The 16,927-nt window shown below is 39.7% G+C and overlaps 1 protein-coding gene across 9 annotated transcripts; it reads right to left on the reverse strand.

Annotated features, from left to right (window-relative positions):
- Positions 1–3,021: 3,021 nt before the first annotated feature.
- On the reverse strand, positions 3,022–16,856 carry ZNF596 (zinc finger protein 596). Of its 9 annotated transcripts, none has more exons than XM_068532164.1 (8): positions 16,806–16,856; positions 9,894–10,110; positions 8,520–8,602; positions 8,341–8,447; positions 6,836–6,962; positions 6,023–6,118; positions 5,057–5,148; positions 3,022–4,587 (listed from the first exon to the last, which is right to left on the reverse strand). In XM_068532164.1, the coding sequence occupies exons 5-8, from the start codon at positions 6,867–6,869 to the stop codon at positions 3,322–3,324; spliced, it is 1,488 nt and encodes a 495-aa protein (XP_068388265.1). In that variant the 5' UTR covers positions 6,870–6,962; positions 8,341–8,447; positions 8,520–8,602; positions 9,894–10,110; positions 16,806–16,856; the 3' UTR covers positions 3,022–3,321. The 9 variants fall into 9 exon arrangements, with proteins under 9 accessions (XP_068388265.1, XP_068388264.1, XP_068388262.1 ...); XM_068532163.1 differs by having other exon boundaries at positions 8,341–8,471; XM_068532161.1 differs by lacking the exon at positions 8,341–8,447 and having other exon boundaries at positions 3,022–4,584; positions 5,057–5,139.
- Positions 16,857–16,927: the final 71 nt, after the last annotated feature.

The raw sequence follows: 16,927 nt of genomic DNA on the forward strand, positions 1-16,927 counted from the left end.
TTTTTGTATTAACAGTCAAAATCTTGTTTAACCAGTTTGTCTAATAATAATTTTCATTAATTCCCTTATGCAATCTTTTAACTTAGTGGTCTGTAAACTGAAGTTTCCCACTAAGTCTATAAGCTCCCTTTATCCTTTCTTTGTAAATGTGCAAGGACTGACAGAATTGTACCTGAATTTTGTTCCAACAAGGCCCATCTGTTCAGGATGAATACACTGCATAGAGGTGTTTACATAGCTGGCTTTCCTTCATGATTTCCAGTGATGGTAATTTGTTCTTAATTGTATGTTTTCTGATAGTTTAATGTAATGTTCTAGAAAAGAGATGTTAAATACTTGAGATAATTATTAAAACCATAGAAGAGAAGGTACTCTTGTTTGAGAGTATGAAATACGGTCTATAAACTTTAGATGTAGGAGTGATAGAGTAAACCCTGCCCTATTCCGTTCAGGCTACATTATTCCTCTGAGGCTAGTGGTTTCTACATTCTACTGGCTTCTCCCACTGACTTCCTTGCCTGTCCAACACAGGCACAGAGTTCCCGGTCAGTTGGGTAGGGGAGGACCAAGATTTTTAAAACTAAGCATAGAATATAAATATCTCTCCCATTTGGAGGGGACACTTGGCTATGTGAACTGAGCTTGGAGAATGAAAAGAAGAATGCTATAGTGGATGAAGGAGCTAGGAATGGGTGGGACACTGGGAAACTTAGAATTAGGAAAAATGAAAATCTTTGCCCATCCTTTCCTGGAAATCCTATGTTCATCAGGTACTAGAAGTGTCTTCAATGTCTCCAACTTCAAGGGTAGGTCAGTCCCTCCCACACACCCACTGCTGCCAAGTAATATGTGGGTTTCATCAGGATAGGAGGACTTTCTGAAGGACGGAAAAACCAAACTGCAGGCTCCACGTAGTTTACTGACCCTGAATTCCCAGTTTTTAGTGGACAGCAGACGACTGTCATATCCACAAGTGAATTCCTCCTTATCTGTATGGTTGTGTCACAGGAAGGGGGTATGCTGAAAGGCATATTTTCAAACACCCAGGAGTGACTTAGATCTTGCCTTAGAAAGCTCATTTGAAATGAGGAGTCAGGAATGCTTCTTAGGAATCATCCTCTCTGTTGGTTGTTACCTTCTCTTCCTAAAACGCTTTTTTTTTTTTTTTTTCCCCAGGACCTGCTAATCTCTAACTCTCATGTATCTTACCAACACATTTGCTCACAGTCACTCATGGCCTTCCCTGAGCCCTCTTCCACCTCAGGATAGATTCCATCTTACCATGACTTGTGAACTGGCTCCATTTGGGGGATAATCATGGGAAGGACTTCACACTCAGATGTGACCTGAATGGGGAATGAGCACTATAGTTTAAAAGAGATAGCACAGCAGGGGTCACATCTGGATGCACTGTCAATTCTCTATGGATAAGGTATTAAAGGAATTGCACAGAAAACTTTTTATTAATCTGCAGGAATAGCTGGAAAACAAGATTGATAATGGAAAACTTGATCTACCTAAATTTATAACACATCCCACCTTTAACAAAGTGAATCAGTGTGAATTTGGCCGCAAAATATTGTTTAAAATAAAATAGAGAACTCAGAAACTGGTAACAGTGAAAATTAAGACTGCATTTTATCCACATGATGGGGTGGGTTTTATTCCCTGCTTTTTTAAAATTCAATCAACCTAAATGTCTAAAATAGCTCACACTACATCTATCCTAAGGAGACCTTGATGTTCCTGGATTCATAAAGAATTTTTTTGTGGCTGTTTCTGAGCACAGTGACTTATCTGCAGATGTCTGAGTGTTTCCCTGCTTTGGGCAAGTTGGAGTTTGGTTGCTGGTTCAAGTTATGGTGCATTAATATTTTGACAGATTTTGGCAAGCTACCCCCTGCCTAAAGCTGCAATGATATCCTCACCCACAACCAGAATGTGGGCTTTTTGCTCAGCTTTAAATAGGACTTGATACTACATTATTTTTTATGTATGTGGAAAAATGAGTATTGTCTCTTTCCTTATCACTGATTACTGAATAAAATTTATCAATGCATTTTATTTCATAGACATGTACATATAAGTTAACTTTCTTACTTGGCCAATTTTTCATGTAATTTTACATACTGTTTTATATTCTGTAGTTTTATTGTGCACACACAGACTTATACATGTACACGTGCCTGGACTTTGATCCATTTGAGTTATAATTTTTATATGATAAAATATAAATCTTTCCTTCATGTTGTCTCCTTTTATTTTGGAAGACCTCCTCTATTCCGTCATTACAAAATATCTTGTGAACTTAGTCTGGGTATTATATTGTATAACATATTTACAAATGTTACATCCTCTTCATGAACTCAGTTTTTGAATTAGTCCATTTTGTCTGATAAAAGTGTAGCTAGCTCTGCTCTTATGATTTCCATTTATGTGGAATATATTTTCCCATCCCTTCACTTTGAGTCCATATGTATCCCTCAGAAAAACATGGGATAAATGAATTATAAGCATCTGTGTTCTCAGTTTTGCCACCTGTGAAACACAGATATTAGTCATGTTCAAATGAGTACCAAGAACCAGCCCTTCTGTTGCCCTGGCAGCAGAGAAGCTCCAACTTTTTCTCTCTTAGCCTTCTGTATTTGTATATGGGAGGGGCTGGGACTCATGGGTATCATTCCCAGTTGGTGATTTGTGGATTCATGGCTGTTGTGACAGGGGAATATGGGCAAGATCAGATTATCTTGGCTTCTTTCTGCTCTCCCAGCTTTCTGGGTGTTTTATGCATCACTAGGAGGGGCAGTACTTTGTCATTACATGAGTAAGTGTAAATATATTAGGCATTCCAGAAATGGGACATTCCAAATGTCTTCAATCTCCTTTATGTCCTAATTTGTTCCCACTTATTTCTTTTTTTAGCAGTTACCTGACACTGAGTCTTCTCATGAATGCTAAGGGTGGTGCTAAGTTAAACGAGAGTGCACAGTGATTACAGGTCTAGAATTTCTCTCTTGTGCAGTTTACTTATTTATTTAAAGGATAACTTATAACTCAAGGCATTTCCACACTGATTACAGACATAGAATTTCTCTGACATGTGATTTATCCATTTAGTTTAACAGTTACAGCTGAGGATGAAGATTCTTCCACATTCATTCCATTTGCAGTTTCAGTTCTCCCACCTGAGTCCACTGCTAAATGTTTTGTTACATAGGTGACATACATATGGATTCTCTCCACTTTGAATTAACTTTAGTTGAGTGGAGTAATAAGGACGAATAAAGGCTCTTATACACTGAATATAAACATAGTATTTCTTCACTGTGTGAGTCCACAATAGTGTTTATACTTTGAAGCTATGGGTGGTGAATCTTCCACATTTATTACCTTTACAGCATGAGTTCTCTCGTGTTGTCTAAGGTTAAAATATTTACTGAAGGCTTTCCCACATAGATAACATTTATGCGGTTTCTCTCCAGTGTGAATTCTCTTATGCAATCTAAAGTTATAACTTCTATTGAAGGCTTTCCCACATATATTGCATTCATATGGTTTCTCACCAGTGTGAGTTCTTTCGTGTCGTCTAAGGACAGAAGAGTGATTGAAGGCTTTCCCACATAGGTGACATTCATATGGTTTTTCTCCAGTGTGAGTTCTCTCATGTCGCTTAAGGACAGAGGAATCAGTGAAGGCTTTCCAACACAGATGACATTCATATGGTTTCTCTCCAGTGTGAGTTCTCTCATGTCGTCTAAGCACAGAAGACTCAGTGAAGGCTTTTCCACATAGATGACATTCATATGGTTTCTCTCCAGTGTGAGTTCTCTCATGTTTTCTAAGGTGAGAACAATGAGTGAAGGCCTTCCCACATAGATGACATTCATATGGTTTCTCTCCATTGTGAGTTCTCTCATGTTGTCTAAGGTAAGAAGTTTTACTGAATGTCTTCCCACATAGATGGCATCCATATGGTTTCTCTCCAAAGTGAGTTCTCTCATGTTTTCTAAGGTCAGAACAATGAGTGAAGGCTTTCCCACACAGATGACATTCATTTGGTTTCTCTCTAGTGTGAATCATCTCATGTCGCCTAAGGTTATAACTTTTACTGAAGGCTTTCCCACACAGATGACATCCATATAATTTCTCTCCAGTGTGAATTCTTTCATGTTTTCTAAGGTCAGAACAATGAGTAAAGGATTTGCCACACAGATGACATCCATGTGGTTTCACTCCAGTGTGAATCATCTCATGTCGTCTAAGGTTAGAACTTTTACCGAAGGCTTTCCTACATACATGACATTCAAATGTTTTCTCTCCAGTTTGAGTATTATTGTGCTGCCTAAGGGCAGAACTTTGAATAAAGGCATTCGTACGTTGATGACATTCATATGATTTACTTCTAGCATGAATGCGCTTATGTATATTAAAGGATGACAAGTAACTGATGGCTTTTCCAAAATCTTGGCTGATAAAGGGTTTCTTTCCCACTTGAGGTATCACATATTGAGCCAATGTTAAGATTTCAGTAAACTTTTCTCTGAAATCACTGCATTCCAAAGGATCCTCTTGACTGTGAGATCTCTGCTTTTTGAAAGGAAATGAGAGACTGTTACAGGTTTGCCCACATTTATTCATTCCTTCATTCATTCCTCTACATATAAATTCTAGAGTAATCATGCAGTGACAGACTCCAGTTAAAATTGTCCCTATGTTATTTACATAAACATGGGACATTACTCTCTTGCAAGCATAGATTTTATCTTTTGTAGTAACCCAACTGCAGAGACATCTGTTTATACAGATGTTAAAGACATTATTATGTTTCAGTGATTAGGAATATAAGCCATGATTATATAATTGTCTGTTTATATAAGACCTCAAGTTATGGTTTTGACTACAGGTTAATGTTTCTTCCCTAAAACCAAACTAACTAAAATTTTCTCCTGTGGGAGCCCATGATCCCAACTTAAATCAGGTAAGTGTGCCAAATTCCCAACTTATTCAGTTCCTAGGTCTTCATTTGGAAGAACACGTTTACACCCGTGAAGCTTACCATTGCACTGATTACAGATGTGTCCTTCTTGTAGATATGCTGCATGGATATCATTTCTTGTTTTCTCAGATCATCTTCTCTACCTGAAATGACTGGAAAAAATAAATCTCTATAGTGGTATTAGGAATTAAAATGGTGAAGAGACCCAATGCCCATTTGTGTATGTTTCAAATACTGACACACAGATGGGAAAGAATGTCAAATTAAGGAATAGTCTGAAGAGAAAAAACGAAAGAACATCAAATTAAGGAATATTCTAAAGAGAAGAAACACATTATAGGACTATAACAATTGTCATTCTCAGGACTGAAATATGAGAAAAATAAAATGAAGATGGTGGGGACTTCCCTGGTAGTCCAGTGGTTAAGAATCTGCCTTTCAACGCAGGGAATGCAGGTTTGATCCCTGGTCGGGGAAACTAAGATCCCACATGCCACAGGGCAACTAAGCCTGTGCACCACAACTACTGAGCCCATGCACTCTAGAGCCTGCACCACAACTAGAGAGACTGGGAGCCACAACTACTGAGCCCACGTGCCACAACTAGAAAAGCCCGCATGCCACAACGAAGAGCCCATGTGCCACAACGAAGACCCGGGGCAGCCAATAAACAAACAAACACTTAAGAGGAAGAAAAAAAAAGAAGATGGCAAGTTGGGGAGGAAAAGAGAAGATCCTATTCATAGAACAGGACCATGAAAAGGGATTTTTTGTGAATGTTTATTAACTCCAGTGAGTATATAAATTTCACCTTGCCTAAAGCCAAAGACAAAGGCAGAACGACACGTGAATAGAAAATTGATACCTGCAAGGTATGACATCATCTGAAAAATTTTTCTCCTATGATATGGTCTAAATTTTAAAAATATCACTAAACTTAGATATCTTCATGTGATATTTCTTAGGGCCTATTCACTCACTGACCAGGCTCCTCCTCCTATTGAAGCACAGCTTCTTGGATCTCACCTGGACTCTGGCCTTGCAGAAAACCTAACCCTTCTCTTGAAAGTTGCTCTCCTTGCTCCAAATGGGAAATCACATCTGATTTGTAGAGCTGATTGCCTGTTTGTAGGAGAAAGATATGTGGATTTTGAGTTCTGTGCACATAACAGTGCATCAGTACAGGGCAGACTAATGAGGAAGAATACAATAACCTCTGAGGGTCAGCACAGAGAAGAGTACGTTGAAAACAACATGTATACTCTTTGACCAGCAAAATGATAGCTCTTGAACTTGTTCCCAAGGACATTAAGAACCTATCACAGCTAATGCCCATGCCCAAGTTCAAAGACAGACTGTGGAATCTGCAATATTTTCATTCTACGGTGTTTTAATATTATATCCAAAAAGAATCCAAAAAATACAGCCTCCAAAAACAATCCAATGAATATAACTTCCAATAAATACACCACAAAAATCTAAGTTCTATGTGGAAAACAATATATCTGTTATTTTTAACACTGTGATCTGATCAAACCAGTCCTTGCTGAGAAATAAAGTTTTAAAAATCAATACATTTACTCACATACAAAAATAGTTCCCACCACTGTTTGAGCATCAGAGACTGAGTAGCAAGAAAGACACAAAATTATGTCAAGAAGATTACACTGTAATGGGACTGACAAACTAAATGTAAGCAAGAAGTAAAGAAAACTGCGATAAGGTAGTTGTGAGAGTTATGAAAGGATCAAGACAGAGTTTGGAGTAAGAAATAGGCAAGTTTTTCTCCATACTTGTTGAATGAATGAATACATACATAATAAAGAGTAAGAGACTCACCAACTGAGACCAGATGACTGATGTTCTCTAGCATCACATCTCTGAATAGTTTCTTCTGGGATGTGTCCAATAGGGCCCACTCTTCCTGGGTGAAGTCTACAGCTACATCCTTGAAGGTCACTGATTCCTAAAATATGATGGACATTGTTTCAGACAGGGCCATCTCTGCCAGGGGAGGATGGTACAGGTGTCAAGCACTAAGGAGATGGGGGTCGAGTGTACAGAAATCTCAAACAGTATTTTGGGTCCAATCACATCATTCTCAGTGTTGACATGAACATCTGACTTCCAGATATACCTACAGAGACATACACACTCTAGATACATAAAACTTCATTATAAAGAGATAACACATGAGGTGTGGTGTAATATACCCTGGAGATTTCCCAATAAATTTGTAATTACGACTTCCAGATCATGATTATAACATTTCCACTTGAAAACTTATATCGAAAACAGTCTTCTCAACCAATTTCAAGTAAATCTTTTAAAGACTTCTCACAAGGGATGAAGTATCCATGATATGCCACTTTTAAAGGCACGACTATGGTGGGAGTTCCCTGGTGGCGCAGTGGTTAAGAATCTGCCTACCAATGCAGGGGATACGGGTTTGATTCCTGGTCTGGGAAGATCCCACATGCCGCGGAGCAACCAAGCCCGTGCGCCACAACTACTGAGCCTGTGCTCTACAGCCCGCGTGCCACAACTACTGAGCCTGCATGCCACAACTACTGAAGCCTGCGCACCTAGAACCCATGCTCTACAACAAGAGTAGTCACTGCAATGAGAAGCCCGCGCACCACAATGAAGAGTAGCCCCTGCTCGCCGCAACTAGAGAAAGCCCATGTGCAGCAACGAAGACCCAACGCAGCCAAAAATATATTAAAAAAAAAAAAAGCATGGCTATGGTTAGATTATTCCCCTTTATGGTCTCAGTTTCTTCATCAGTGAAAAGGTTTAATAATCTGTTATGAGTTCTGAAAGATCTAATGAGCTAATGTGTAAAGTACTAACTATCTAGCAAATATTTCTTAAATATAACTTTTAGGTTTATTATTCATGAAATGGCAGAGAATACTGAAGCAACATCCAGGATTCTGCACAACTGACTAGAATTCAAACAGGTCTTGGGATCAGAAGGTGTAGGCTTTCATCTCTACAAAACTGAGGTGTTCATTATAAAGGATAAATGATTCAGCAGCTCAAGCCAGAGGCTCTGAGACTCCCCCCAGCACCTGTAACACTGGATTGACTGACCTCACCTGTGGGAACATCTGCCTCTCTATTGGTTTGTAATGTTTTCCTCCTCACTCATCTTCATCACCAGTATTCACCTCAATCCTAAGCTCATTACAATTAATAAAGTGGTTAATGACTAATTTTTTTTTTTTGGCCAACTAGGCCATGGGCTAGACGAGAAAAAGAAAACCTCTCTCATCTCTTCTATGAATACACAGCATTAATAGAGACTGGAATATCTTAGTGTGATGTTGGGAAGAAGTTACCACTTGATGAGTCCTTGATCCAACATGACCATTCCAGAATTCTGGGGAAACTTAACTGAAGCTCAGATCCTTGAAAAATCTCTCGAGTGTGCTTAGAACATGTGTGCCTGTAGGAGAAATATGTCCATATACTGAAAATAGAGATGCAATTTCAGTAGAAAGAGTAATTTCCTACTTACCTGTGATTCCATTGTAACTAGCTCAGCTGCCAGCTGACTTCTGGGTTTTCACTTACAGACAGTCCAAGCAACAGGAGGCAAAGCTGAGGAAGAAGAAAAAAGTCATTAGACTCTAGCTGTTCACAACCTCCATATTCACTTATCATGAAGCCCCAATGCTTCACCTGGAAGTAGCCCCCTGGACAACCAAAAGAAACATGCAGTGTGCTCTAAGAGAAATAGGGCTAGAGCTCTCCTCTACCAGGATCAAACGCAAGAAGGCTATGACTATTGTTGCTAGTAAAGAAGATATAAATACCTTCAATTTAGAGAGCAGAATGTGAAAAACCATTGAGTTTTGTATGCTAATTAACCCCTGGTGTTCAGAACTGTCCAATCCCCTCCTAAAATCCATAGGGATCCCTGATTCATGCCACATGTGTCCCCACCTCTAGTAACCACCATAGAACTTATCAGGTTGAATCATTCTTACTCCGTGCACTAGCAGTTTCTCCAGCTCCGTTCCAGCCCTCTGGTGGCTCAATCCATCCCTACTTTTCCCTTCTTGCCTTTACAATCAAATTAAAAGATGAAGGTGCAGTTGCCAAATCCTCACATCCCAGTCACCACTTGACTTATCGTACTGATAATATCTGCATAAATAAATCCAACGTATGTGCCTCAGGCTTTTACCTAGAGCTTAATAAAAAGTATAACATGACCTCTTTTTGGGAACATACTTTTTCCTAGGTTTCTCTAACATCTCAGTCTACAGTCTTCAAAGGAATCTGGTCATTCTAACTCCGTATCACTTGCCAAGAACTTCTCAAACAATATTGTTGGAAGATCTCAAGACTCCATCCTACTCCTTCATCCTTCTCTACTTATGTACACTGCCCAGGTATGCCCACATATTTATTCAATTGCTTCAATTTCTTCCATTGCTTTTTCTAAATTGAAAGTGACAAAACTCGTATCTGAATTCCATTTCTGAGTTTGCTTTTTTTTTTTGAAACTAACATACACTAGAAAGGAAATAGATCTCAGGACATTATCTCCCACTTTCCCCAAATATTACTCTTGATCTAGTCTCTAAACTTTTCAATGTCTCCACCAGACATCCAAGGGTTGACATTTTATATGCTCTCTCAGAACATCGCAAATACAATTTAGCATTGCTATTACTTCTACACTGTTCACTATTATCCTTCATTTCTACTCAAATCCACAAACACAATTTCCTACCCCATACTTATTTCCTTCAATCTGTTTGAATGTCAGTTCCTCAGAGATCCTGTCACTGAATTCCTACCAAAATGAACACTTCTCACAAAAAATCATTTACAAAATAAAGGAGGGCCATCCCTCCTGGTGAAAATGATCTCCAGTACTCACCAGAACCCAAACAGACGGAAAATCCAGTGAAACCAAATATTTATTGAGGATGCTGACACAACATTCCAGAGTTCAGAGCTTCTTTCTCTTTCTAGAGAATGCATCATTTTGATGGTGAACTCTCTTTTAATGCAGTTTTGTAATCCAAAGGACAAATCTGATTAACTTGGGTCCCAATCAAGATAAATGTATCAAGAAATGCCTCTTTAGGTAAACCCTGTAGATGAAATTAAGGACAACAAATTATATCCTTTAATTCTGCTTCTTCTAAAAGTCTCAAAAGCAAACTTCATGCCTTTTCTCAGAGACTTCAGTGTTTTATGGATTTTGGTTGTTCAGGGCAGTACTGAGAATCTGCAGCCAAGAGACCCCTTCCTGCTCTCTATTTTTATTTGTAGGAGGATTTGTAATCTACCAACATTTTCTCAGGCTGTGGACGTAAGTGTGACTCTATAGAAGTGTAAGTGTTTGTGCTGAATAAATATCTACCGAAAGAAAATATCTTTCATTTTTACTACCAAGTGAGAAAAAGCTCATCCAGTGTTAGATCTCTTCAAGTCAGATCTAGCTCATGTCCTAAAAACTGCAAAACCCTACAATCCTCAAAATATTAAGGATTTCCAGAATAAATGATCAGTTTCAGGATTGATTTTATTGTAGACAGAATTTAATTTTTTTTATTGTGGTAAAATACACATAACATTTACCATCTTAGTCATTTTTAAGTGTATAGTTCAGTGATGTTAAATACATTCATAATATTGTGCAACCATCACTGCCATCCATCTCCAACACTCTCTTCATTTTGTAAAACTGAAACTCTGTACCCATTAAACAACTACTCCCTATTCCCCTTCCTCCCAATGCCTGGAAACCACCATTCTACTTTCTGTCTCTAAACAGGATTTTTTTTGGAGGGTGGGGCTGTGCCGTGGGGCTTGCAGGATCTCAGTTCCCCGACCAGGGATTGAACCCGAGCCATGGCAGTGAGAGCCTGAATCCTAACCACTAGACCACCAGGGAATTCCCATCTAAGTAGCATATTTTTAAAAACTGATATTAAAAAGGAAATTAAACATTTAAAAATCTTAAGATATTACTTTATAGAAGGATATTATTTCTGAAGGAAAATCAAGCAATATATTTTCATTTTAGGTATAAGGCATAAGAAATACTTGATCCCATAAGAAATTCTTTGTAATTTTCTTTTTTAAAATTATACTCTTCTGACAGTAAAAAAAGGATTTAGTATGTATTACTTTTGTAATAAACTATATCAACTATTTGATTTCCATGTATTTCTGAGATGGTCTATGTCTTTTCAGCCTATTTACTGCAACATATTTGAGGCAAGTGATGATCTCCTTTTGCCATAAATGAATATGTTTCATGTCAACTCAGGGCCAAGACTGTAGCAGGGAGTGAAATCATACTGATGAATAAAGCAGAGAGATCATTTGTCATTATGGAGTTAAATACGAGCTTAGAAGAGATTAAAGAAATAATGAAAAAAAAAAACAAAAAAGAAATAATGACAAGGATACTCTGTGAACATATACTAAAGTATTTCATTTGTGGAGGTGGGGAAGCTCTCTAGAAATGCACACGTTATTTATGACACCTTAAAAATTCAGTTGGGCAAAAAGTCTGAGGGAGTTTTGCAGAGACGGAAATAGGTTCAGAAGTTTGCTTTTTCTTTCTGATGAAGGAACAAGTATAAAATCATGGACACATCACAGAATGTGCTGTACCCCAGGAAATGAGAACACATTGGAAGGCAGTTGAGTGACAGGAAGACCTGGAGAGGGTGTCAGGCAAGTAGATTTCAGGGCCTAAAGGCCACTGTAATTGGATTGGTCCTTCTTCTAAAGCTAGTGGGAATTCACTGGAGAACTGAAAGCAAGAAAGTGACAGGAAGACTTGTGTTTGTACATGAGCCTTTTGTTGAAGAATGGAGTTAAGTAATTCAGAAAGGTTTAATGAGTTTTAAGAATTAGATGATGGTTGTCTGGCACAGGGTGTGGGTAGTGAAATTATGGTGGGAGAGGTGGAAGGATATGAGAGAAAAAGAAAAGGAAACATAAACAAAACAATTTTTTGTTGTTTCTCAGATACTGCTGGGCACCGATTACAAGTCAGACTTAGTGTTATGGGCTGGGCATACAGTAAAGCAAAACAATGACATGATTATTTCCTCCCCTTAATGCATTTACAATTTAATAAACATAAATATTAAGTTACAATATGGTGTTACTATATAAACCTAAAGACAGGTTAGCAGAGAACTAAACTTATTTGGTTGGGCACAGGATAAAGATGGCCTGTCTGAGGTCTGTCTAATTTATTCAAAAATTATCAGAAGGAAATAGAAGTAGGAAGTATCCTAGAAATCAGTGCACTGGGTGCTTGAATCAGAACCAAGAAAAGAGAGGAAAGGAGAGGAAATTCAAAAATAGCATCAAAGAGCTGAAACTGTATTGATTCTCAGAAGACATGATTTCAAACAAAAAAAAATAGGAGAATCCATTTTAACTATCATACCTAATATTTTTTAAAGAGAACAAATCCAATCTTAATATACTGAAATCAATATTTCCTGTTTAGTAATAATAATTTAAAAACTAAGTAAACACACAAAAGCCAGTCTCTATGTACAACAGCAAAATATTATGACTCACTTGAAATAAATTTGCAAACCCATGTAAAGAAATTTTAAAACTTTTTGAGGACATAAATACGACATGAACAAAGCCTGCCAAACCAAATTCTTAGACTAGAGGACATGGTGACAAAAATGTCTCAGTGACTGCAGAAATTTGGTGTGACTCAAATTTAAAAGTCACATGCAGAATCTAAAAAAGAATGTATATATGTATATGTATAACTGAACCACTTTGCTGTACATCTGAAACACAACATTGTAAATCAAGTATACCCCACCCCCAAAGTCATATGTGATATTTCACATAAAAAAATGAGAATTATCCTAAAAGTCAATTTTGTCTCAATTTTGATTTGGGATGAGGATACAGCCAAAATAATTGTGAAAAGGGGAAAAAAAAATAGGTCAAATTACATCTGAACCTATATTATGGGAAACTTTAAAATAATTCAAATTAAATAGTTGAAATAAACAATATATTATGACTAAATGAACATAATATTTTATACTATGAAATAGGTGACACCTTACAAAGGAAAGAAAAAAAAGCAAAAGCCATGAAGGAAGGATTTTGGTTTCACTTCACCAACGTTATCAGACCAAAGTGTGCACATATGTGTGTGTGTATAATTAAACTATAAACTATAAAATATAAGCAGAAAAATAAGTAGAAAAATTCATTTTACATATACATGTCTATAAAGAACAACATTCATTCAGTCTCTTAAGTAATTAGGAAAATGGAAATTAAAAACAGAGTTGTCATTTTATCCAAATCTACAACCACATATATATATATAAATAAAATGCGGGGCTTCCCTGGTGGCGCAGTGGTTAAGAATCCGCCTGCCAATGCAGGGGACACGGGTTCAAGCCCTGGTCCGGGAAGATCCCACATGCTGCGGAGCAACTGAGCCCGTGAGCCACAACTACTAAGCCTGCGTCTAGAGCCCACAAGCCACAACTACTGAGCCCGCGTGCCACAACTACTGAAGCCCGTGCTCCTAGAGCCTGTGCTCCGCGACAAGAGAAGCCACCGCAATGAGAAGCCTGCGCACCGCAACGAAGAGTAGCCCCTGCTCGCCGCAACTAGAGAGCCCGCGCACAGGAATGAAGACCCAACGCAGCCAAAAATAAATAAATAAATAAATTTTAAATGAATCCTGGTTAAAGTACGGGGGAAACCTCAGGAGTTGATGATGGATGAGGATTTCTTTACAGTTGTGTATTATGTGTGTACGGGGGATCGTGCCAGAATCTATTACAAAATGAAACGTACCATCTCTTGGCCCAGCAATGAAACCCCAACATACCCAAAGAGGAGGAACCCTCAAATATCTGCAGAAACGTCAATTCTTTACAAATCCATGAACACCAAGGTCTCCCTGGGACGGATGTGATGTGAACAGTGTTAAAATCCTCTCGCTGATTCTATTTTTAAACAATTACGGAATAAAATATACTACATGATGTGGGTGAAATGCCACCTTAACTTGTCATGGTTAAGTTTCTAATCTCTCCCTTCTATTGCAAATCATTAATATTTTGAGGCCAAATACACAGATTCACTTAGTTAAGCTTCAAATGTATTATAAAATCAGGTGGAACAAATTTCCCCCTCTCCATGATTTTTAAGGTATTCCTGACATTAATTCAGTACTGATGTGTGCAATTTCTTTAATCTTGGGTCTATAGTACATCCAGATCTGGTCACTATGCAAGCCCTACTGGCAAATCTTACTGACACTATGGTGCCCAGTCCTTGTCTCTAATCAATGTCTGGGCATGCAGCATTTCTCATAATGATCCCCCAAATGGAGCCATTTCACAAGTTCCATGTCACTGGTTGACAGTGAGACAGAATTGGTCTGGAGATAGGAGAGGCCGTCAGTGAGTGAGGAAATGTGTTAGGCAGGATATCTGAGAGTCAGATTTTAGCACGTCCTAAAAACAGTATTTCAGGAAGGAGAGGACAGAACAATCAACAGACAATATGACCTTTTCCAGATAAAGATTTATTCCTGACTCCTCATCTTCTTTCTCCTCTGAGTGTCTTTCTCAGGCAAGAAGTCACTCCTGAGTGTTGAGAATGTGCCATTCAGGTCTTCAAATAACTTATCCCCTTCCTGGCCACAACCACATATGTAGGGAGAAATTCAACATTTGGAAAAAATAGTCCTCTGCTGTCTGCTGAACTACCAGGGAGCAGGGACGATAAACCCCTACATGGAGACCAACAGCTAAGTTTCTCTGCCCTTTACTCCATACACCCTTCTATACTGTAAAGCCCACACATCACGTGGCAGATATGGGAATGTGAGTTGGTGTGACCCTCCCTTTCAAGTCACCATCCTCACAGTGTCTTCTAGTACCTGCTGAGCACAGGATCCCCAAGTAAGGATGGGCAGAGGTCTCCTTTTCTCCTATTCCTGAGCTCCCCAGGCTCTCTTCCATTCCTTAACATCCAAACTGCATTGCCCTTTCTCCTCCAAGCTCCCTTCCCAGAGCCAAGTGTCATCTTCTCATTGGAGAAATACCTTTGCTCTGTGCTTAGTTTAAAAAATCTTGGTCTTTCCCTACCAGCTGCCTTTGTACTATGTGTGTGTGTTTGGGGGCAGGAAGAGGTGTCAACAGGAGAGAGTAACCATTACTGGCCTCACAGGCATGGGGTGGTCTGGACTGGATAGTGGCAAGGCTTACCATTCTCACCCCTGCCCCTAAAGATTCCAGATAATATTTAATTCTCCCGAGCAAGGGCAAGTTCTCTGTCATGTTTTTAATCATACTGATTAAAATCATTTAATTTCTCTTTTCCATAATAAATATAAAAATATACATTTCCATGAATATATCAAAAAATATAATATTAAGAACACTTAATTATCGGCATTGGAAAACAAAAGTTCAGCTGTGGAAATAGCTCTTAATAATGTATTCATCATGAACAAATGAGATCCGTGAGAACAAAGTTCTAGAACCATCCAGCCTATCGTTCAATATTTGCAAAACAAAAAAACAAAGGGAATTTGAAAAGAGCATATACTTAGTTGGAAACTAGCTCACAGACCAATAAATTAAAAAGTCACATACAGAAGAAAGGATGCTGTTGAATACTGGACTACCTGCTTAAACTACCTGGTTTTGACTTTTAAGACAAAAATCATCAATATCCCTACCAACTGCACTGAAAAATAGTGTAAAACTTCTTTACTAAGCACTAAAGAATGCTTTTAGTATACAATAAAGACAGGAAAAGCACTGAGGCCTCATGATCTGAATCTGACACAATACATTTAAAAAGAAAAGTAATTTCAAAATTTAAAAAAAATCTAATGAATTTGTAATCTATCCTTCTACTTTCCCCAACCGCTACTGTTGGTGAAATTCCCCTCATCTACCCTGTCCTTGGCCATCTCCCTCTTGATCTCCTTTTTGTCTGTTTTCATGTACCATACTGCTTCTTGCCCAGGTCACTTTCTTTTTCACCTGTATTTTGTCTTTCCGATTCCATTGCACCCACCTACCTCCCTCCTCTATTTTACTTTTCAAGTCCTCACTCTCCTTTACTCCATCGGTCTCCTTGTTCTGTCTCATCCTCCCCCGCCCACTCGACATCCACAGGGGTGGAACAAAGATGCTCTGCCCAAAAGAGCACACTTTCCCGTGAGACATCGGGAATGTGGACACACGTTGGCCGGTATCGCCAGCGGATAGGATTTGGGACAGAAGGACACGCGGCGTCACTGGACAGGACTGGGCCCCTGCCCCCAGCCCGGGGCTCTAGGGCCTTTCTGAGGCGGTGACCGCGAAGGGCAGCGAGCGGCAGGGCCCGGCCGCAGGAGGCCCAGGATGGGCAGCTGGTCTCAGGAAAACACTGGGGTCTGTGGAGTCCCAGGGCCGCGGGAGGGCGCGGCGTCCCGGGCTGCCCTGAGGGGCCGAGAGGGGCGATGCGGGGCGCGAAGGGCGAAGAGTCCACGTCGCGAGTGGGGACCTGACACGGCGCGGGTCGGTCCGGGAGACGGTGAAGAGACCGAAGGCAGAAAGGCCTGACGGGGACGGCCTCGGAGCGATTTTGACCGGAAACGGACGCGGACTCGGACCCGGCAGCCGAGCGCCCGGCATCCCGAGTCTCAAGGCGACGCGGGCCAGAGGGGCGAGAACGGGGACCCCGGAACCTGCGTGTGAAGGATGCGGTCGGGAGGGGGCTGTGGAGCGCAGCTCTGATCCTCAGAGCCCAAAGGCTCACTCACCCGAGGGGACCTTCGCTCCCGAAATCCGCTTCCGCGTCGGCAGGAAATTACGCACGCGGGGCGGGGCCTTAGTCAGGGAGAGGCGGGGCGGAGCAGCGTGGGTGAGGCCTGAGCCTTCCCGC

The sequence above is a fragment of the Eschrichtius robustus genome, chromosome 21 (assembly GCF_028021215.1).
Source record: "Eschrichtius robustus isolate mEscRob2 chromosome 21, mEscRob2.pri, whole genome shotgun sequence".
NCBI classification, from domain to species: domain Eukaryota; kingdom Metazoa; phylum Chordata; class Mammalia; order Artiodactyla; family Eschrichtiidae; genus Eschrichtius; species Eschrichtius robustus.

Coding starts and splice junctions, on each gene's coding strand:
- ZNF596 (XM_068532157.1), bottom strand. Junction 5,149..6,022: donor TCTGCAAGGCCAGAGTCCAG/GTGAGATCCAAG, acceptor TATTTTTTCCAG/TCATTTCAGGTAGAGAAGAT. Junction 4,588..5,056: donor CATCTGTAATCAGTGCAATG/GTAAGCTTCACG, acceptor CCTTTCAAAAAG/CAGAGATCTCACAGTCAAGA.